This window comes from Notamacropus eugenii, chromosome 1 (assembly GCF_028372415.1).
Source record: "Notamacropus eugenii isolate mMacEug1 chromosome 1, mMacEug1.pri_v2, whole genome shotgun sequence".
Classification (NCBI taxonomy): Eukaryota; Metazoa; Chordata; class Mammalia; order Diprotodontia; family Macropodidae; genus Notamacropus; species Notamacropus eugenii.
The window spans coordinates 477458805-477481023 of NC_092872.1; the positions used below are offsets into that span (position 1 = coordinate 477458805).

The 22219-nt window shown below is 43.2% G+C and overlaps 1 protein-coding gene across 1 annotated transcript; it reads left to right on the forward strand.

The window, feature by feature from the left end:
* The first annotated feature begins 675 nt into the window (after positions 1–675).
* Positions 676–11690, forward strand: AMBP (alpha-1-microglobulin/bikunin precursor). Its single transcript, XM_072632430.1, has 10 exons — positions 676–871; positions 1713–1855; positions 4069–4145; positions 5463–5576; positions 6308–6409; positions 7145–7200; positions 7612–7693; positions 9199–9366; positions 10682–10855; positions 11322–11690. Exons 1-10 carry the CDS (start codon positions 758–760, stop codon positions 11345–11347), a joined length of 1056 nt encoding a protein of 351 aa, XP_072488531.1. The 5' UTR covers positions 676–757; the 3' UTR covers positions 11348–11690.
* Positions 11691–22219: the final 10529 nt, after the last annotated feature.

A 22219-nucleotide genomic window follows, 5' to 3' on the forward strand; every position in this document is an offset into this window, starting at 1 on the left:
TCTTTTAGGCAAATGTATGTTTAGCATTCATGCAATGTGGCCAGCCCAAGGAGTCATGCTCTCTGCAATGGAGTTGGGATGCTTGGCAGTTCAGTTCAAGAAAGGACCTCAATGTCCAATACAAGGTTATTCCAAAAATTTAATGAACTCATGGATAGGAAAGAATTTCAAAAAGTCAAGTCCTTAAAATGGATCTCCAAAGGATCATAGACACAGGGCTAGAAGAGACCTTAGAATTGACTGTGTCCATTTCCTCGGTTTACCAAGCTATATATCTTGTCCCCTGACTCCTCCTGGGACTTCATGTGTACTGGATTTGGAGTCAGGACTCAGATTCACATCTCAGTTCTACTACTTACTATCTGTAAGATCATATATGTCACTTATTGAAGGGGCTGAGGTAAATTAAATCATCTCATCTCTAGTATAATATCCTTTTTAGTTTGAAGTCTATGGTCCTATGACTCTTGCAAAGGACTCTGTAGAAAGTTTCCCTCTTAGAAGGATCCTGTGGCCCAGCTGGATAATAGAAACCCCTGTTGGTAAAGTGCTGGATCACAATCATTTCAGTCCAATAGAATCAATCATTGTCAAACCTGGGTTCTGATTGACCCTAGCTGCCTAAGTCAAACATCTCTGACCCTGACCAAAGGTCAGTAGCTGAGCAGCCACAGCCTCATCTCTAGCACACATCCTCCTGGAAAGCAGAACAGATTCTGCCTGCCTAGACCCAACTACCGGGACTGCCACAGAAGCCATGCTGGACCCCCAGCTGCTTGTCATTCTCTTGGTCAGCTTGGCCACAGTTCAGGGAAGTCCTGTTCCCATTCAGGATGATATCCAAGTGCAGGAGAATTTTGACCTCTCCAGGGTAAGAGTTTTGATTTCTCAGGGGGAGGAGAGGAAAGGGAGGGAGGGAAGGAGAAAAAACTTGGAACTCAAAATCTTATAAAAGTGAATGCTGAAAACTATCTTTACAAACAATTTTTAAAAATAAATACTATTAAGTAGGAAAAAGAGTTCTTATTTCTCTAGGATTAGAATTTTGATTTCTAGAGTGAGAATTTTGATGTCTTTAGTGCATAACCCTCTCCTGGACAGGACAAGGAAGGGAGCATTCAGACTCCCTCTTAACTGCAGGAGGGCTATAAAGATGTGTCTGCTATTATTCTAAATAGAGAAAAAATAGTGGAATCAGGTAGGGAAAGTGGTTTGGGGAGGAGGGAGGAGGAACAAGGACAGAGTTGTGAATGACTATTGGGAGCCATTCTATTTGGTCTAATCATCATAAAAACTATACATTTCTAGAGAGACATATAGTTTACCAAGTCTCTCCACAGCTTATTGTGACTTTCCAGGCTCCAAAAATCCTATTAGAAAAGGCCAAATAGCCTTTGAAGTAGAACTATCTTAAGTTATTATCCACTAAAATCTGAGGAGGAATTACTTGGCAACAAAGTGAGAACAAGACCCATAGGAAAGAGAACCCAGGAACCCAGGGCCTGGTAGAGGACAATCCATGGAAGAGGCCACTGACCGGGAAAGTGGGATGATAGCAAAGATAGATTTCACTAACCCATAGTTCCCCTGCTTTACCCCCACCCCCCAGGCAGATTGTACCTGAAGAGAGCTGGTCTGCAAACCAGGTGAGGTGGCAGGGCCTCTCAGAATGGGAGAGGTTACATAGACCACTGCTTCTTTTTGCTTTACAGCTATTTGGGAAATGGTATGATGTGGCCATAGCTTCCAACTGCCAGTGGCTGAAAAGGTTCCATGGCCGATTCACCGTGGGTACCCTCGTCCTGGGCGAGGGGCAGACCGACCAGGAGATCAGCACCATCAGCACCAGATTTAGGTGAGTCTTGGAAGTGGGAGGGAGAAGAGGCCAAGAAGATGGAGGAAACTCTCACAGTGAGCCACTGTCCTCATCCTTTCACCTCCTCCCTTCTTCCTTCATTCCCCTGGGCCAGATTCCATAGGACTGTAGGATTCAGAACCAGAAGGAACCTCAGAGATCATTTCATTCAACCCCCTCACTTTACAGACCCCAAGAGGTAAACTGACTTGCCCAAGGTCTCATGAATGTAGTAATCCCATTTTTCACCTACTTTGAGTCAAGCACATGGCACAGTGCCTTTAGTCCTGTAGGTGCTTAATAAATGCTTCTGGTTTGCTTGGGTGAAGGTAGGATTACATAGATAAGGACCAGCCTATAATAAGATCTTTGTCTTTGATGATCCAGGGCCAAGGTGGCAGAAAAAATTGCATTTTAGTCTTTGCATTCTCAGTGCCTGGCACATGATAGGCAAGTGATAAATGTTTGTGGAATCTAACTGATTTGAATTATTTTGTTCAGTCATTTTTTGGTGAGCCCATATAAGGTTTTCTTGGCAAAGGTACTGGAGTGGTTTGCCATTTCATTCTCCAGCTCATTTCACAGATGAGGAAACTGAGGCAAACAGGGTTAAATGTCTTTCCCAGGGTCACATAGCTAGTAAAGATCTGAGACCAGATTTGAACTCAGAGATGAGTCTTCCTGACTCCAGGTCTAGCACTCTACCCTCTGTCCCACCTAGCTGACCTTGAACTATTGAATTATTAGCCAAATAATAAAGGGAAGCAGGAAAATATTTACCTCCCCTGCCTGTCTGTGTCCCTTTGTACTCTCCCACTGCCTTACTCTCTCAGTCCCCCTAGTTCAGGTCGAGTTCCCATAGGTTGCTGATCTTGGTCATCAGCTAATCTCCACTAAGGCTTCATTGATAATAAGAGGTTTACTATCACCTTTCTCAGCTGGGTCTCTGCATGGGGGACTTGTAGAGATAAAAGCCTCCAAGACCAGTAACTCTTGAATGTAGAATTTTAGGCATCTATGGCAAGGAAAATCATGGGAATAATTTCAGGCAGAGTGGTCTTCAAATCTCACTTTGCATACAGCCTTAATCTGCTTGTGAGTAAGGCTGGCCCAGACCAAGGAGCTAGAGAAACTGATGCTTCCAGGTCTAGAAGAAGGATTCAAGGTTCTTGGTGCTGACAATTCATCTGCCTAGAAACAAGGCCCCAGTCACCCACCTGCCCACTTAAGTAGGCATAGTCACATATTTACTTAGATCATGCATGGATATGTGGTTACTCCCACCTCTTCACCATTCTTTGAAGATCCCTATTTCATCTTTTATGTTTGTCTTCTTAGCTACTGGTTCATAGTAGGCACTTAATGAATGCTTACTGATCCAATGATTGACACAAACAGCACCCAGTTAGAACTTTAACAGGCAATCTTTGTCAGTTACTGTGGTGAAGGAAATTCATCACCTCAATAGTCAACCTTTGGTTGTTGAGCCTCTCCTGACTTAGCTTGGCTGGTCCTCAGACAATTCATTGCCAGGCCTATACCTAAAGGCTTTCCAGCTTGGTAGTAGTGTCTGCTCACTTTGTGATGACCTTCAAAACCCCAGGGGCACCCACACAACACTACAATGATTCTTTGCAGTAGGATTTTGGGACCCCCCATTTACCTGGGAGTAAATCCCACACTGCCTTCTTACAAGCTCCAGAGAGAGGGAAAACCTGCACCCCAAGGATGAAGGGAGGGAGAGGTTAATTAAAGAAGAGTGATAGACCATAGACACACGCAATAAGATAGTGAGGCAGAAGCTGAAAATTCAAAAGTAAGATGCACGATTTGGGGGAAGAATAAGGGACAAGGAGCCAGGATATTGGGTTCTAGTTCCAGTTCTGCCTCTTACTCACTGTGTGACCTTTCTAAGCGATTTCACCTTTTTACCTCAACTTCTTCTTAGTCAAAATGGGAACAATAATGCCCTGCCCCACCTACCTCTTAAGGTTGCCATCGTCATTTGATAGAGTGGATTCAAGAGCTCTTTGAAAAGCTAAAATCATATAAATATCAATATATTTTATTTATAAATGTAAAATACATATATTTTATTTATAAATGTAAATATAATATAAATATAAAATAATACAAATGTGCAAGATTTATATTTTTAGCGCCTCTTCCAGGATTTACCTTCCTTTGGGTTTGGGTTTTTTCCCCCTTCCTAGGAAAGGTGTCTGTGAACAGGATTCTGGGGCTTATCAGAAAACAGACACTGACGGGAAATTCTTCTATTACAACTCCAGTAAGTATGTATGATGGCAGTGGAGGGTGGGAGGGAAGAAGCAGTGGGTTAGGGCCTGCTGTGCTAGTTTCCTCTGAGACTCCAACAGTTTCAGCCTTTGCCCCGTCACCAATCCTGGGACTATCCTCTCTAAATTCTTCATGTCTTTTTCATGAGAAAGTCCAAAAATGGACCTACAGTCCCATGATGATCTTGTAGCTTGGATGGATGGGTAAATATCTGGAGGGATAAAAGGATAAGTGAAAAGAATAGATGAATGTTTGTGGGAATACTTCAGGACAAAGGATAGCAGTTCAGCCAAGGATGGGAAGATAAAAGAATGGATAGGTGAACTGAAAGAAAACTGATGGATGTTTGGAGAGGAGATGAAAGGATAGATGGAAAAATGGAAGGATGGATGAATGTTTGGAAAGACATATGGAAGGCCAAGATTATTGAACAATGTTACCTACCTCCTGTCAAAGAGGTATTGACTTAAGATGCAGAATGAGAGACACATTTTTGAACATAAGCAAAGTAGTCAGTCAGTCAATTAACCAACAGACATTTATAAAGGCTTACCATGTGCCAGGCACTGTGCTAAGTACTGGGAACACATAAAGAAAGGCAAAAGGGAGCCCCTTCTCTCAAGGAGCTCACAGTCTGATGTAGGGGGAGGGGCAGGGGGAGTGATAACATTCGAATACCTATGTCCAAACAAAATGTATACAGAGCAAATTGGTGAAAAGCAAGAGACAAAGTGCTAGTATTAAGGGGGATTGAGAATGATTTTTTGCAGCAGGAAGGTGGGACTTTAAGGGAATCAAAAGACCGTTGGAATTTGAATTGCTTGATTATGCATATTTGTTATAAGGGTTTTGTTCTGATTTTCTTTTAAATTGAGGAGAAGAGAAAATAAATTCTTTTAATTGAAAAATAAAATGATATGAAAATAAGATGTATGGAGGAATGACTCCTTGAAGAAATAAAAGGATGAATAGGTGAACTGAGAGATGAGCAGATGGATATTTTGAGGGATGAAAGAATAGAGAAGAGGGTGAAAAATAAAGTCTGGATGAATGTTTGGAAGAATATATGGAAGAATGACTTTCTAGATGGATGGAAAGATAGAAGGGGTAGTAGTTTGCTTAGAAGACAAATAACTGTTTAAAGGGAAGGAAGGAATGAAGGGAGGAAAGAAGGGAGGGAGGAAGAAAGGGAGGAAGGAAGGAAGCAAGGAAAAGAAGGAGGGAGCCTACCTAGTATTAGGAGATCATTTGTCCTGGTGCCTGCCCACTCATAAGTATCCTGACCATTGTGCCTGCTTGTCCTCTGCAGAGTGGAATGTAACCCTGATTTACTATGTAATCCGCACCAACTATGATGAGTATGCCTTAATTCTGATGCAGAAATCCAGCCGCTTTGGACTCAGCACCACTGTGAAGCTCTATGGTAAAGACCTACCAACTCAAAGAGAGGAGATGGGAGAATGTAGCTAGCAGAAACCTTGACTGTCTTCCTCCAAGAAAGTCATGAGAGAGAAGGAACCCAGGAGAGCACCCGAGTTCTTTAAGAAAATCAGAGCTATCTGGCAGTATGGCTCAGGTGGTGCCTACATTCCCAGCCTTTGGGGTCTTCAAGCCAATGCTAAATGATCATTTGTCAGGAATGGTTTGAAGGGAATTCATGATTCAGCATTATATAATGGAATTCTTGTAACTTCCTGGACCACAATATCTTTCCCTGGCATCATTCCCCTACAGATGTTTTCTTCTCCTACTAGAATGTAAGCTCCTTGTTGGCAGGCATTCTCTGGCTTATATTATTTGTTTTCCCAGCACTTAGCACTGTGCCTGGCTCATAGGGTACCCCTAATAAATGCTTATTGCTTGATGGTCACCCATTGTCCTCAAGCAGAAGGCGGTATATTGAGGGAAGGCACCAGAGGGGTTATATTTGAGAGAATCTGGAGTTCTGAATCAGTGGGTGTGGTGTGCAAGGATTCAATGTGTAGTCAAGAATAGGTGGAGGGGAAGTATTGTGAGAACTCTGGGCTTGAGGGGAGGGGCCAGATTACAGAATGGCCCTATTAGAGGCATCTCCCTCCATACAGGGCCATAACTGCTGAGAAGGCCCCAAGACTAGAGCCCATCACACCTGGCTTACTCTGCTTTCCCTCTCAGGTCGTAGACCCCAGCTTCGGGAAAGCCTCCTGGAGGAATTCAGGGACTTTGCCTTGGGTTTGGGCATTCCTGAAAGTTCTATCTATTTCAAGGTAGACAAAGGTAAGCCAAGTTTCAACTGCATCACCATCACATCAACTGCTCTTTCACACTCTGAATTTTCCCTAAGTCCTTCCCCACGAGAGGTCAGGGCAGAAGTTCTACAGGAAACTGAGTCATCAATGATCAGACTGGTCTCTGTCCCATGATACCTTCATGTTAAGATTTCCACAAAGAGGATTCAGTGTCCTTTTTCTCATAAAGAACTCTCTGCTTAAGTGCCCTAAGATGTCAGACAGCCATAAGCATAATCAAATATTTGGCATTTGGGACAGAAGATCCCCATTTTTAACCTTTTTCTCAGGGAAGGAGACCACTCTCTCAAAGAGTAGTCATATCCAGTGACATTCAGTTGACCTTGCTTAGGTTTCCCAGTACAAGAGCATTTCTCTTTGTTGAGTTCTTCTTTGGAGAGCTCTATTATATATGGGCAGATTAGTCAGACCCCATAAATTGAACTATCTATATTTCTTCCCCAAGCCTGGGGATGGAACTGGTTCAAACCCACATACCGAGCTAATTCTTAAATTTTCACTGTGAGCATTTACACTATGAATCAGAGCTTTATTTATTGTTTTATTGTCAGGTCTCAAGAAAATGATGGGGGGAAATGGCAATAATGTAGATTATATTTAAAAGTATGTCCTGCAATTTTTTTTCCCTAGAAAGTTGGTTGTTAAACATTTACCAGCACAACTTTGCATCTCACCATTTTCTCCTTCTTCCCCTGGGTACTAGGTGAATGTGTTCCTGGGGAGGTAGAACCTACAATTCCACCCATACCCAAGCCTCAAGTGAGTCTTTCAGCCTCAGTCCCTCCAGCTACATTCCTTCGGGGGTGGAGTCCACAGGGCTAAAACTCAGGGCTAAACTTTCTCTCATTATGTTCCTAAGGAAGATATCAGGGTGGGGTCAAGAAAACATCTGAGATATTCCAGATAAAGCATTCCAGAGACATCTTATCCATTCCTACCCCCTCCTCCAATCATGAAAAATCATGAAAATCATTTTTAAATAATGGAAACACAGGTTTCACTTAAAAAGAAGGGACTCTACATAAAATCATTAACTGTGGTTCTGTTTGCATATTCATTCTCAAAACTAATCACCTAAGTGACCATATAGGTCAGAGTGCGCAATGATAAAAGTAGTCTTCAGATCAAGGAACTTATTCCCTGTACCAAGTTCTATTTTTCTTCCCCTAGAGAAGCCGGCGGGCTGTGTTACCTCTGGAGGCTGAGGCATCTGGAGCTGGTCCATTGCCCACTGCGTTTTTCAAAAAAGAAGGTAACGATCGCAAGATTGCTCATCTCTGCTCCCTCCCTCTCTACCAGAGGGAGAGCGCTATCATTAACCCATCTGGAGCTTATCCACTTAGATATATCCTCCAGATGTGCCAATGTGGGCCAGTTCTTCTTGGTCCTGAGGATGGAGAAATCCTACCATCATAACCATGGATTAAAAGACTCCATTAATGAAAATAAGATCAAATCAAGAAAGCTTATCAAAGTACCTTTAATGAATAATTGTCCTAAAGCAAAGATCTGATCATGCACTGCCTAACTCAATAGATTCCAATGACTTCCTTCGGCATCTAGGATCAAATAGAAATTCCTCTGGCTTTTAAAGCCCTTCACAACCTGATCTCAATTTACCTTTTCAGTCTTCCAACACTCAGTGACCCAAACAAACCATCCTATTTGCTACTCTTCATATAATCTCCAGTCCCTGCACTCTCGCCTTGGCTGTCCCCCATTCCTAGAATGCACTGACTCCCATCTCCCATCTTCTTTGTATGTATCTTGTACTCCCTATTATGTCCACGCTTCCTTTAGAAGGGAAACTTCTTGAGGGCAAGGATTGTTCCTCCTTTTTCTTTGTCTCATCAGTGCTTAGCACGGTACCTAAGCACTTCATAAATGCTTGTTGATTGATTAGGATCCTTTGATTCTTTCAAAACTCAGTTCATGTCACCTACTACTTGAAGCTTTTCCTGACCCCCTGGATCCCACTATCAGTCAGTAGTGCCCTACAATTTTCATTGTATTTATTTTTCATATATTTATATCAGGACATATCATCTTCCCTAATAGAATTAAAGTTCTTTGAGGTCAGGGAGTATTTTGTTTGTGTGACCTCAGCACCTGGCTCAGTGCCTGGTAAGTAGTAGGTGATTAATAAATGCTCTTGCCTGATCAGCTGATTCCATACTTACGTGCCTGTCCCTGAGCTAGGCTGTGATGTAGCAAGTACAAAAGGAGACATAGTGCCTACCTTCAGGGAGTTTACAGTCCAGCTGGGGAGATGAGATGCAGGAACACTCGATAGCTTAAGAATACAATCATACTTGGCCTTCAAGGTCCAGCTCTTCTATAAAGCCTTCTCTTTTCTTCTTTCTACCATTCCCACCAAATTATAGCTCCCCTTTCTATGCTACAAGTGTTTTTTGTCCTTCATTCTCAGAGAGGACCATGACATCAGGGAGGTGATGCTATGACATGCAAATGAATTGAATTTAAGTGAAACAAGGCTGTGCAAAGTCACCAGCCTCACTCTCTCCTCTGAAGCCATTTGGGTTCAGTGGCCAGATAGAGATCAGGGTGACTGGAGATGGCCTAGAATGCGGTGGGGGACCTTGATGGATGCTGTTACATATTACTCCTGTGTATTATAGTTTGCGTCTGCGTCTTACCTCCCTACTGGATTGCGGGCTTCTCAGAGTTGCTGCTCGGTGATGAGCTAGGGCTTTGTACCTGCTATGTGATCAGTGTTCATCTCTGCCAACTCCTCAGATTTCTGCCGCCTCAAGCAAGATGTGGGGCCCTGCCTGGGGATGATCAACAGATACTTTTATAATGCGTCTTCCATGACCTGTAAGCTCTTCCACTATGGGGGCTGCTTGGGCAATGGCAACAACTTTCACTCCGAGAAGGAGTGTCTCCAGACCTGCAGGACAGAGGGTAAGGTCAAAGCCGTGGGGCAGTTGTCAACTATCTACATAAGGGTAAGGAAGCACTGGGCGGGGGTGGGGGATGACTGCAGTTTTCTATTTGGTCTGGGAATGCATTTTTATCATCTTTTGAGCAGCTTTCATTTGGCTGAAGTTAGCATCAGTGAGTCTGTATCCTGAGAGCTCACCCCCATATCTTTTCCGTCCTCCCCAAACCCAATAGGTCATAAGATCAAAGATTTAGAAATGGAGGAGACCTTAGAGGTCACCTGGTTTGACCCACTCATCAGAAAAGGAAACTGAGGCTTAGATAGGCTTGTTCTGGGTCATACAAGATCTTGGATTTGAACTCCTGTCCTGAAGACTTCCATCAAAGTCCTGAACTGTGGGTTGAATTTCAAATCACCTACCATGGAGAATTTTTACCTATGCTATCTCAATGAAAGTCTTCTTTCCCTGGGAGCTCCTGGAGTCATGGGATGGAGCCAGTCTCCTCAGGAGGATGAGTGGTTCTCCACCCTCACCCCTACCTCTGAGAATACAGAGACATTAACATCTATCAAACTGCCTAAGTATCACATAGAGGGGTACCTCTTGTCTGGGCAGGGCCTACTGGCTACTCCCAGTGCTAAAAGGAGCAGGACTCAGGGTTGGATAAGCCTACTTCCCTCCCCTCTCCCTACTTCCCATGTGCCAAACAGCACCATGCTGAAACCAGGAAAATTTACCCTTTGTATTCCTTTCTCTCCTCAGTGGTTACTGACATTGTCAACTGAAGCAGTGTAGGACCTTCTGTACCCATTTAGTTTTTCCCTCAAAAATTGCCTTGCCAACCTGTCATCCACACTGAGGTGTCATTGACTAAGGAGTCTACCTTAGAGTGTCTTCCCTCTTGAGGGCACTTAACAGTTCAATAGGGAACAAAGCTTTGATAGCTGAATTTCAGGCAAGGGGTAGGGGAGGTATTTGTGGATCATTGGGAGCTTTCTGCCCCTAGCCATAGTTATCTTCTCCCCATCAAGGTTCCTCTCTACCACGTCCTATTACCCCAAAAAGAATTCTTAACCTTTTTTGTGAGTGTCATGGCAAATTGGCATGTCTGACTTGGCAGTCTGGTAAAACCTCTCTTCTTAGAATAATATTTTTAAATGCATAAAATAAAATACAAAAGATTACAAAGAAAGCCAATTATACTGAAATACAGTTATAAATTTTTTTTTTTTAAATCACATTCTATAGGTCAAGAACTGCCACTTATAGGGCAATCAGAAGTGGTTAGATCTGGGTTTTGCCTTGCTGACTTTCTGCTCACTATTTCTCTCCAGCTGCCTGCAGACTGCCCATCGTGACTGGCCCCTGTCGTGGGGTCTACCAGCGTTGGGCTTTTGATGCTACCCAAGGGAAATGTATTCCCTTTTTCTACGGGGGCTGCCAAGGCAACGGGAATAAATTCTACACAGAAAAGGAGTGCAAGGAGTTCTGCGGTGTGCCTGGTGACGGTAAGAGGCACCCAGCTAAGGAGCATATCCCTTACCTTTAGGGCCTAGGAGCCAGGTCAGAGGGCCTTTGTTAGGAAAAGACCTATGAGGTCCTAAATCACAGAAAATAAGATCGTAGCTCTAGGGCTAGAAAGCACCTCAGAGGTTATCTAGTCCAAACATCTCATCTTTGAGGTGAGTAAACTGAGGCCCTGGAAGGTTGTGACCCTTCTCAGGTCATATATGTAGAAGCTGTCAGAGGTGGGATTTGAAACTGGGTCCTCTGACTCTAGTCAGAAAAGGCCATGGCTTTTCCCACTATGTCCGTCTGTTGGAAATCAGCCACTTGCCTCATTGTATCTCAATGCCTCATGGGAAAAATAAGGTCCTAATGTTATAAACATTTTTCCTTCTACCCAAAGTCATTTTTGTATCTCTGGGTGACCCATAACTGACTCTTTTGGGGGGGGGTCCTCTCTGTCTTTAGAGGAATTCCTGCGACTCTCCAACTGAACTCAGACCTCCCTCTGCATGTGCCTGAGCCAGCCACGTGTATGTGTCCCTGGAAAAGCTGAGGATGCAGAGGAAGCGAAGCATAGGGAGGCAGAAGGAGCTCCCAGAACCTTTGCCCCAGTCTCTGAATTAAGATAAGCCTCTAAAGACAAATCCCAGGGACCTGCGCTTGGATTTCACGTTATATTTGATTCACTATGTCTATTCTGATCTTCAGACTTCTTTTAAAGGTGACCAGACAGCTCAGACATCTCTTTCTGTAGGCACTCTAACTTGGCATTTCTAATGGGTTTGTCTCCTGGCTCCTTCAATTCAATAAATTTTAATTAAGTATCTTACTGTATATAGACTACTGTGTTCATATAATAGGAGTAGGGAATATGCTGTGTGTTGTTTGGTGCTAAGGTGAACGTAGAACTCAAATGTTCCACTTCAGCACAATCACACTCCCCTAAGCCTGTGTCCTTCTGTCTTTCTCTGTCTCTTTTTCTGTCTGTCTGTCTCTCCTTCTTTCTCTGTGTTTCTCTCATCTCTGTCTCTCATTTCTCCATCTTTTTCTCTCCCTGTCTCTGTCTGGCCCTCTGCCTCTCTGTCTCTCTCTCTCTGTCTATCTCTCTCTGTCTCTGTCTAGCAGTCTAGAGGATATGTTTTGGGATACATACAAGAACTATACCAAAGTACAAAACTTTCTCTTCAATTAGTTCAAATCTTTGGACCTCCTAAATTCACAGGATTCAACTATTCACCTTTTTTTTTGGTGGGGGGGGGGAGGTTGGAGTGAGTGGGTATTAAAATCCCTTTAAAATGAACAAAACAACTCTTCCCTCATATATTACCCGTAAGAGGGAGAAATGTTTCTGAAATATACATAGACATAACTCTTTAAGGGATTAACTAATAATACTTCAGTGACCTATTCAATGGAGAAGGATTTCTCTATTAACCCTACTATAATCCAGGCTTTGTGCTAGGTGTCAAGGATGTGAGTATAGAAGATCAACAGTCTCTGACTTCAAGGAGTTTCTGTTCTACTGGGAGGGACACAACATATTCACAGATTAAGTAAATACAAGATATATACAAAGTGGGGCAGCTGGGTGGCACAGAACATAGAGCACTAGCCCTGGAGATAGGACTGGGTTCCATTTCAGCCTCAGGTACTTGCCCATTATGTGACCCTGGGAAAGTCACTTCATCCTGATTGCCTCCCTGTCCCCTTAAAAAAAAAAGATATATACAAAGTAAATTCAAGTGACTGGATGGAGCAACAGGTCACTGTGGATGGCTGTGTATGATTTCATGGCAATCAGATGACAGAAAATAAAGATAGCTATTAAAAAGCAGCAGTGCTTCCTGGCAATGGTGTATTGTTAAATGTTTAATAACTGGGGTGCGGGAGCTGTTCATAGGACATACATTTATGTTTAATCTGCATTATTAACATTTTTGACATCACTTTCTCAAGTCTAGACAATCAACAAAACAATAAGTCAAGCCCTGATCTGTAGCATTAGTGTCCCCCCAAGACATGATAGCTGTCTTCAGGTATCCAAAACCTGTCATGGAGAGAGGAACATTTCACAACTGGCCCTCAAGAGCTAGTTGGAGTTGACTCCAGAGTACCTCTGCTTCCAGTCCAGGGTTGGATTTTCTCTTTCCTTTTCAGCTTTCCTTTCTGCCAGTCTAAAAAGAACAGAAGGGAAAAGGTTTGAGATTGAAAACCTGGGCAGGACATTTCCCAGCACTGCATTCAGGGGAAACATGGAAAGCAAAGCTATAGGCTAGAATCCCTTTGTTCTAACCAGCCAGTGTGGCTAGTAGGCCCTGATCAAGTCACAGCTGTATTTCCTGGGTACAGGATTAGGCATCAGTCTGGAGGCAGCCTCCTGAATACTTTGTGGCAGCTGCAAGGAGCAAAGCGTTGCAAAATCCATTTGAATCAATACTATAATATGAGTCAAGAAAGCTTGCAATCTCAGGCTGGATTAAGAGAAGCACAGTATCCAGGACCAGGGCAGGGGTGATAGTACCACTGTACTTTGATCTGGTCAAACCATATCCAGAGTCTTGTATTCAGTTCTGGGCACAGTTTCAAGAGAACATTTTCTTCTGGAGAAAATCCAGAGGAGAGATACCAAAATAATGAAGGGGTATCAATTGCGTGTCATGTGAAGATGATTAGAAGGGATGTTTTGGAATAGAGTGGATAGCGCGCTGGGCCTGGAGTCAGAAAGACACATCTTCCCAAGTTCAAATCCAGCCTCAGACATGTATAGCTGTATGAGCTTGGGCAAGTCACTTAATCTTGTTTACCTCAGTTTCCTCATCTGATAAAATGAGTTGGAGAAGAGAATGGCAAATTTCTCCAGTACCTTTGACAAGAAAACCCCAAATGGGGTCATGAAGAGTAGGACATGACTGAAGTCATCCTCATAGCAACAAAAAGAAGGGTCAACCTATTCCACTTTTGAATGACTGATTTTTAAGAAAATTTTCCTTCCATCAAATTTGCCTCTGAAACTTGTACACGTTGCTCCTCATTCCTCCTTCTAGATCAGAGCAGTTCTCTCCTTGTCTAGAAAATGGGGAACGACACTACAGCGCTAATAACGTAAGACATTCAGGAAAGGTTGTTTAATAAGAATATTGTACATAAGCTCTGTAGCAATGTGACATTTCTTTTTTTGGAGTTTTCTTTGGCTTCTGTCCTTTTTCTGGAGCACTTCATCTACTGCTTTATTCTGTACCTATAAAGTAACCTACAATCTCCATTGTTCTCTTAAATTTGTTATGAAATTGCCAATAGGGTATATAATTTGTATCTGTATTTTTATTTTATTGCTTCATGTCCTTGTAAGTCATTGATAACTAACAGATGATTGTAGCCCTTGCCTAAGTATTTTTTCTAATAAAACAAAGCAAATCATTAAAAAAATGAGGAAAATAATATCCAGGGATAATAATGTCCAACCTCTTATGGTTGTCAAAAGGACCAAATAAGAGAATGTATGGAGCACTTTGAAAATCTTAAAGCACTCTATAATTGCCAGTTGTTCATAACAAACCTAATTTCTCATTTCTCAGCTCCGATGTGATCTTTTCCAGGCCCCTCAGATCTTGTGTGCATGCAGTTCTTCATGTGCTGTCTCTCCTAGTAGACAGGCAGGGGTCGCATCTTTGCCTCTCTTTGAATCCCTGATGCTCAGCGCTATGTCTGGCACACAGTGATAACAATAACAGCTAATGTTCATGTAGCGCTTCCTCTGGGGCAGGCGCTGTGCTGAGCAGTTTGGAATGTTTATTTTATTTGGTCCTCACAGCCCTGGGAAGTGCATGCTGTTACTATTACCATTTTATGGAAGAGGAAACAGAAAGGTTAAGTGACTTGCCCAGGGTCACACAGGTAATAAGCGCTTGAGGCAGGTTTTGAATTCAGGTCTTCCTGACTCCAAGTTCTGTATTCTATGCACTGTACCACCTCTCTGCCCATAATAAATATATAAATGAATGAATGAATAAGCAAACAAGCAAATAAATAAATAAATAGATGGATGGGTAAATAATAAGATTCATTAATTAAATGCATAAATTCATTAAATAAAAAAATTAAATAAAAATTTATTCAATAAACAAAGAATGAATGGATGGATGGATGACTAAATGAATGAATGAATAGGTAAATAAATGGATGGATGAATGAATAAATAGATAAATTAGATAGATAAATAGATGATAGATAAGATAGATGGATGGATGGATGCATGAACAGAAAGACAGACAGATGATAGATAGACAGACAGACAGACAGATAGATAGATAGACAGATAGATAGATAGATAGATAGATAGATAGATAGATAGATAGCTCATTGACTTAAAACTCTTCTACACAGTAAACCTTCAAATACTTGAAGAGAACAATTATATCCCCTCTCTCCAAGTCTTGTCTTCTCCAAAATAAACTTCTCCAGCTCCTTAAGCCAATTCTTACCAGTCTCCTTCCTCTGTGATTACAAAAGCATTCCTCCTGATATAGCTTCTTTCCCCTGTCTACAAAGTGGGGAAGCTTTGTTTAAAAGATGACAAGGCTGCCCCAGGTCTGCTTGGTCTCAGACTCCCCGCTGCAGCTTCTGTCTCCCCCAGCGCCATCAGCCAAGCTCGGCAGGCCCAGGACAAGGTTGCCTCTGGGACCTGATTGGTACCAACTTCCCTGGTCACCTAGAGGTAGAAAAAGCTCCACCTCCACGAAGTCTGAGTGTCTCAGACTTGGTGGGTGCCTTGTACCCTGGGAGCTGCTATCTCCTGCTGACCAGCCAAGGGAGACCTCCTCTGGAGAAGCTGATATCTTTCCTGTGTGTTGTCACTGTATTAGGGTAGAGTAAACCTCATAAAACTCTGTTCAATGCTCACTGACTTTCTTCCCAAAATCAAACTTGAACTAAGAAGGGACTGGTGTTAGAGGTGAGCCTCCAACATGGCTCATGACCATGGTCACCCTATCCTGGCTCCCATTTGTCAAAGTCCTTCCTATAATGTGGAACTCAAAACCAAGTATAATAATAATAGGATGAGAGACAGGGCTGCAAGGGGACTTTGAGGTCAATTAATCCAACCCCCTTGTTTTACAGATGAGGAAACTGAGGCTTGTATAAGTGAAATAATGTGTTCAGCGTCATAGTGGTGGAGCCAGCATTTGAACTCAGGTCCCCTTACTCCAAACTCAGAGCTCTTTGTCTTTCCCCTTGCACTGGATGTTAAGGACATTGTTCCATTGCTGTAAGGTTTTTTAGGAACATTATCTCATTTGATCCTCACAACAACCTTGTGAAGAAGGAGCTACTATCATTCCCATTTCACAGGTGAGGAATTTGAGACTTCAGAATAGCCTGTCAAGGGTCTGACCAGGATCACAACTCGGTAAGACTATTGTACAACACGTTCTGGAAACTTCCCTCTCTTTATGCCCCCCTATAATAGTAGCGGTTTTCTTGGCTGCCATGTTATACTGTAGGCTCATTGCACTGAGTTTCCCCACAAATAGCTTTGGGATATGGGGAAAGGGAGCAGATAATAGGGACAAAGCCATTGGGATTTCATTTGTCTCATTCCTAGTCTGAAGTCTGTGTGTCGGCTCCCCTCACCCCCAGGGACACTAACTAGAGAATTCCTGCTCCAAGTGGAGACATTCAATGGTTTCTGAAGTCTTCTCTGACTAAGGATCTCTGACTACTATGACTTGTGGGCCCCTCTCCTTTGAGTTTTGTGTCTCTTACCACTTCCTTTCTTTTCCTCAGTTCCCGAGGGTTAGGATGTACAAATGACCTCCTCCTAGGCAGGGCAGAAAGTGCTGGACATGGAGATCAGAAGACCAGAGTTCAAATCCTGCCTCAGATGCAAACTGAGTCACCTTGGGGAAGTCGCTCCACCTCTTTGTGCCTCAGTTTTCTCATCTGTAAAAATAGTAGAACCTGCCTCCCAGGGTTGTTGTGAGGATCAGATGAGATCATGTATAAAGCGCTTGACAAAATTTATAGTGTCACATAAATGCTAGCTATCATCACCATCGTTCCTGCCATTGGACACACTTCTGTGTTCCTTACAATTCTCCCAGAAGAACAGAGTATTCCAAACTTTATGTATTGATGCCCTCCATTAGGAAAAGAAATCGCTATGCCTCTCCACAATTTTCATAAAACAGCCTTTACAAATAACCTTCTTAGTTCATGTTTTATTCAAATAAAATTAAAATTTAGTATAATTTGTATAATACATGAGCAAATCTTGAGAACAAAACATAGATTAAAATAACATAATAATTGGTGTGCTCCACTTACTATCATAGAATCACGATTTAGAGTTGGAAAGTCTTTTGGTTCAGTCTTCTTATTTTACATTTGAGGAAACTGAAGCTTAGGGAGGGGAAGTGGCAAGCCAAAGGTAGTAAGTGCAGTCAGCATTTGAACTCAAGTCCTCTGCATCCAGGGCTAGCTCCCTTAACATGGTATCACGCTTACTTATACAAGTGAAGGGGAAAACATGCAGGCGTTGGGCTCTCCCTTTGAAAACCTCCTTTCCAGGAAGAACTAGGTTCTTAGGAGGACAGCTATCAGCCCATTCCAAAATGGTGCACTTAGGTAACCACTTCATTGCTGGGAACTTCCTTCATCAGCAGTGGGTTTAGGGAGGCCAAGGACCCTGGTATAACCAACACCTTGGGGCCTGCCTGGGGATAAAACTGGGGGTGGGGGGAGAATGCAGTGTCTACACAGGGATGTCATGGACTCTGGCCCCACTGGCTGAGGGAGGGGCTGGTGGGTGAATTCTCATTGTCATGAAAGGCTCTGCCACATTAAACCCTCATTCTCTCCCTCTGGCAGAAAGTCATGCCCACTCCCTCCTGCACCTGGGACTCTACCAAGGGCAGGAAGAGAAGACAGACTCAGTGCCAATGAGGGCAGGTAAGGTAGGTAGGGAGGGGTCCCAGACCCATTCCCTGTCACCTGCACCCCATGTCCACCTCCCGTAACCTAGATACTGGCTTCCTTTCTGCTGTACCCCAGAAGTCAGAACAAAGTCCTGGAATTCTTCTCACTTGTGTTGACTTTGACTCAGACTGTATTTTCTTTGGGGGTGGGGTGGAGGGGGGAGTGTATGTATTTATGTGGGACCCAATGAGAACAGAGGTGATCCTTTCAGCCACTTTGTTGTTTCCTCTGAGGGTTTTCCTACCACAGGATTTGTGTGCCAATATGGTGAGGGTACAGAGGGGGCGCTGACAGCTTGGAAATCTCTGAAGAGGAATTCTGCCACATTCTCAAACCTGGGAGGCACTAAGAGATTGGGCATTAGGCAATGCCTTACAGGTACTTAATGCACTAAGGGAGGCAGGTGGATTAAAGGAGGCTACAGCTCTGACATAAAATGGATTGGAAACACTTAAGATAAAATAACTCCTCCTGGACAAAGAGGAGGATGGGGGAAGGGTAAGTGCTTTGCTGTCCAGGGTGGAGAGGAAGAAGAAGGAGGAGACCAAGCCTTGACTGACTCCTATAGTAACCACTGCTCTCTAAGGCTGGATGAAAAAAGTTGGGAAAACTAGACAGCTGTAGGCTGGAAATCTTTCCTCTGGAGAATATTTGGTACTGGCCAATCCAGAGGGCAGCAGCTTTAGTTCAGCAGCTGCTGGGAGATGGCTGCAGGGTGGGTGGCATGATTGGGGTTGTTTTTTCGGGGGGAGTACCCAGTGAAGGACTGAGTGCCAAAGTAGATGGGTGAGCCAGAGGGCAAAATGTTGGTCTGGACATCAACAAAGCATCATGATAGGATTTGGAAGGAAAAGGGAATGTCACAGGCCAGAGGAGGAGAAGGTATTTAGGGTTAGAGCTTTGGGGGGGGGGGGGGGGGGAGGAGAAAGAAGGAGGGCGGGGCCACAGAACAATGGATCTGGAGTCAGAGGCCTGAGATCCAAATCCCAGCTCTGCTAATTCGTAGCTGCATGACCTTGGGGAGGTTGCTCCATCTCCAGGGCTTGTTTCTTCATCTGTAAAATGAGGGAGTTGGACTAGATAGTCTCTGAAGTAATTTCCAGCTCTTAATTATGATATTATGATTCTCTGATCATTTCTAGGACCACAGAGTACTAGGGCCAGAATGAAAATCCAGAAAGGATCAGACAAGGTTGGGAGGCAGTCACTTTTTTCTGGACTTTTTCTGAATAGGTACAATACCAGTTACGGGCACAGGGTGGCAGCATGAGGCCAGCTCTATGCCTTGACTTCCTCTTGTCCACACAGAGCAGTTAATGTTGATCCAACGGAAAAAGCAGCAAGATCCTGGGATTAGAACCTCTGGGGTCTAATTTCTCCTTGTTTCCCAAACCAGCATGTTCTTTTGGGAACTCCCTGAGCTTTCCATCACACCTCTGCACATTATTCCCTGTGTGGGGAGTACCCTCTCTCTAATCTCACTCCCCACAGACCCTACTGGTCTTTAAAGACCCCGCCCGAATTCCACCTTCTCCAAGAAGTCTTTACTGATTCCCCCACCCCACTGGCAAGTACTCTTCTTGAACTTTGTCATGCACTTACCAGATATTGCCTCGTGTTACTTATCTGTTTCCATCTCTTATGTGCACTATTAGAATGTAAGTGCCTTGAAGGCAAGAAGCCGAGTCTTATCTATATCTATACAAAGCCTTGCACAGAACAGATCAAATGTTAGCAAGGATTTTTTGAATGAATAATAATAAGTGAGTTTTGTACAATTGCATTATGTCCTTAAGCTTTTAAGTGCTTTACCCAAATGATCTCCTACGAGTCTCACCGTAGAGGAAGCCAAGTCTCCGAGAAGTTAAATGACCTGCCCACAGTCAGTACCACAGCATCACCATGTGACCAAGATTGGATTTATACCCAGATCTTCCCAGGTCTACGGTTTCTAAGCATTCAATCAATCAACAAATATTTATGAAGCACTTACTATGTTTCAAGAACCATGTTGGTTATTGGAGATACAAAGACAAAACCAAGAAAAATGTTCATTAAGCAGTTACTATGCGCTGTGCGCCATGTTAGTTGGGGTTACAAAGAAAAAAGCAAGCAATAGTCCCTATCCTTGAGGATCTTACCTTCCAAGGAGTTGGGGAGAGGACACAGCATGTACACATTTTGGTGTCACAGCGATTTACTTCATAGAAGAATGAAGATACAAGACATACAAATCAGACAGAGAATTGGATGGCCCTGGGGGGATCAGGATGAAGCTACCTCACTAATGTTACAGCAGATGTATATTCATCTTCCAAAGAGAATGAACAACTTGAAGAAATGGCACATACTCGATTTTCCTCACAGACCTCCATATTGGTAACAAAGGGCTACAAAATTCAATGAAACTCTTTGGAAGATTTTTAAATAATTTAGTAAATGCTGAGTTTAAGTTGTTTCTTTAAGGGTACAGATAGAGAGTTTTATGGGTGACATACAATATTATTTTTGACAGTGAAAGTCAAATGTCTTACTAACTGTAATGGCTTCATACTTTAATTAGATAATATCTACAGGCACAATACATACCTAGGGAGAGGCTCCTCACTAAAAATCTATATCTCAAATTAATTTGATAATTTCAAATTACTTGTCAGATCTAATTAGATCAGCCCTCCTTCATTTCCTTTGTTGACTCATCATCTACGTCATGCCCCCTAACTGGGAGCGTTCTCCTAGATTCTATCAGGTGTTCTCTTCTCTCTCTATACTGTCTTTTTCTGGGTGACTTCATCAGCTCCTATGGGTTCAGTGAGCCTCACTATACTGATGACTCACAGGTCTATACATCCATCAAACCAAATTAATCAGCACGTTCTTAGCTTTAGTCCCACATCACCAAGTTGCATATTGGACATTTCAGATTGTATGTCCTAGACATCACATACTTAACTTGCTCAACACAGAACTCGTCTTTACCCCCAAAATCATCTCTTTTCCAAACTTCCCTATTTCTGTAAGAGGTACCACATTTCTTCCAGTTTCCCAGGTTTGTAACCTCTGCGATATCTTCAATTTCTCATGCCCTCCCACTGTGTTTTAAATCAGTTGCCAAATCTTGTCATTTCTACCTTCATGATATCTCTGTCATCAGACCCCTTGTCTCTTGTAGCCACCATGTTAGTTCAGGCCTCATTACTGCTGGTCTAGATTACTGCAGTGGTTTCCCAATTGCCTTGCCTCAAGTCTCTCCCTGTTCTGGTCCATCTTCTACATTGCTACGAAAGCTTAGATCTGACCATGTCACTCCCCTACTCTTCAAACTCTAGTGGATTCCTCTTGTCCCTGTAATCAAATATGAACTCCTCTGTTTAGTTTTTTAAATCCTTCACAACCTGGCTCCAACCTACTTTTCCAGCCTCAATGTAAATAATTCCTCTTCCCTGGAGTTCAGCCAAAATGACTTCCTCTCTGTTCCTCGCATGGGACGCTCCAATTTCCCATCTCTTTCCCTTTGACTTGGCCATCTCTCACACCTTGGAGCTGGTGGGCTGGGGAGCAGTTATGCTGGACTGAACATGGGAGAAGCTAGGGAGCCTGTTTCCAAAAAGGCATGATGGTATGGGTGCTTTGGAGAGATTTGGAGCATGCATAGACATTCTGTAACTAATTCCAATCTACTAGGCACAGGATGACATGACAATTCTTTGATTGCCTGTAGAGAAAGAAGTGGAGTGCATTCAAAAAGGTGCTAGGCAGCAAGAGTGGGTTCTTTTGGCATGAGGTCTTTCCAAGTTTCTTGGCCCTGGAGAAGGATGAGGAGCTGTTGAGGCTTCAGAAGGAGGAGGGACTTCAGGTTTCCTCTCACCTGAATCCAGTTAGAACCTTGCCATATGAGCATCCAGCTTTTCTTTGAAGACCTACAGTGAGAAGAAACCCATTACCTGTCAACCCAGTTCATTCTATTTTTGAAAAGTCCTCCTGTCGGGACATTTTTCATTATCTCCCTCCCCTCTCCTCCCTTCTCCCCTTCCCCTAGTCTCCTATGCTCATCCCAACCTTCATGGAGAAACATTTTTCCTTCCTTATTTCCTTTTCTTTCTTCTTCTCATAGACCCACAGTGCCAGTTCTCTAAGACATACTTCAGTCTTGTGGACTCTGCCAAAACTGTGCTTCCCCATCTCAACCAAGGGATCAAGTAAAGACTAGATGGATGCAGGTACTCTCCCTGCCAGATCAGAGTCAGGAAGATCTGAGTTCAAATGTTGCCTCAGACATTTACTAGCTGTGTGACCCCAGACAAGTCACTTAACCTCTCCAGGCCTTCATGTCCTCATCTGTAAAACGGGGATAATGACATTTAACTTGCAGGGCTGTTGAAAGGATC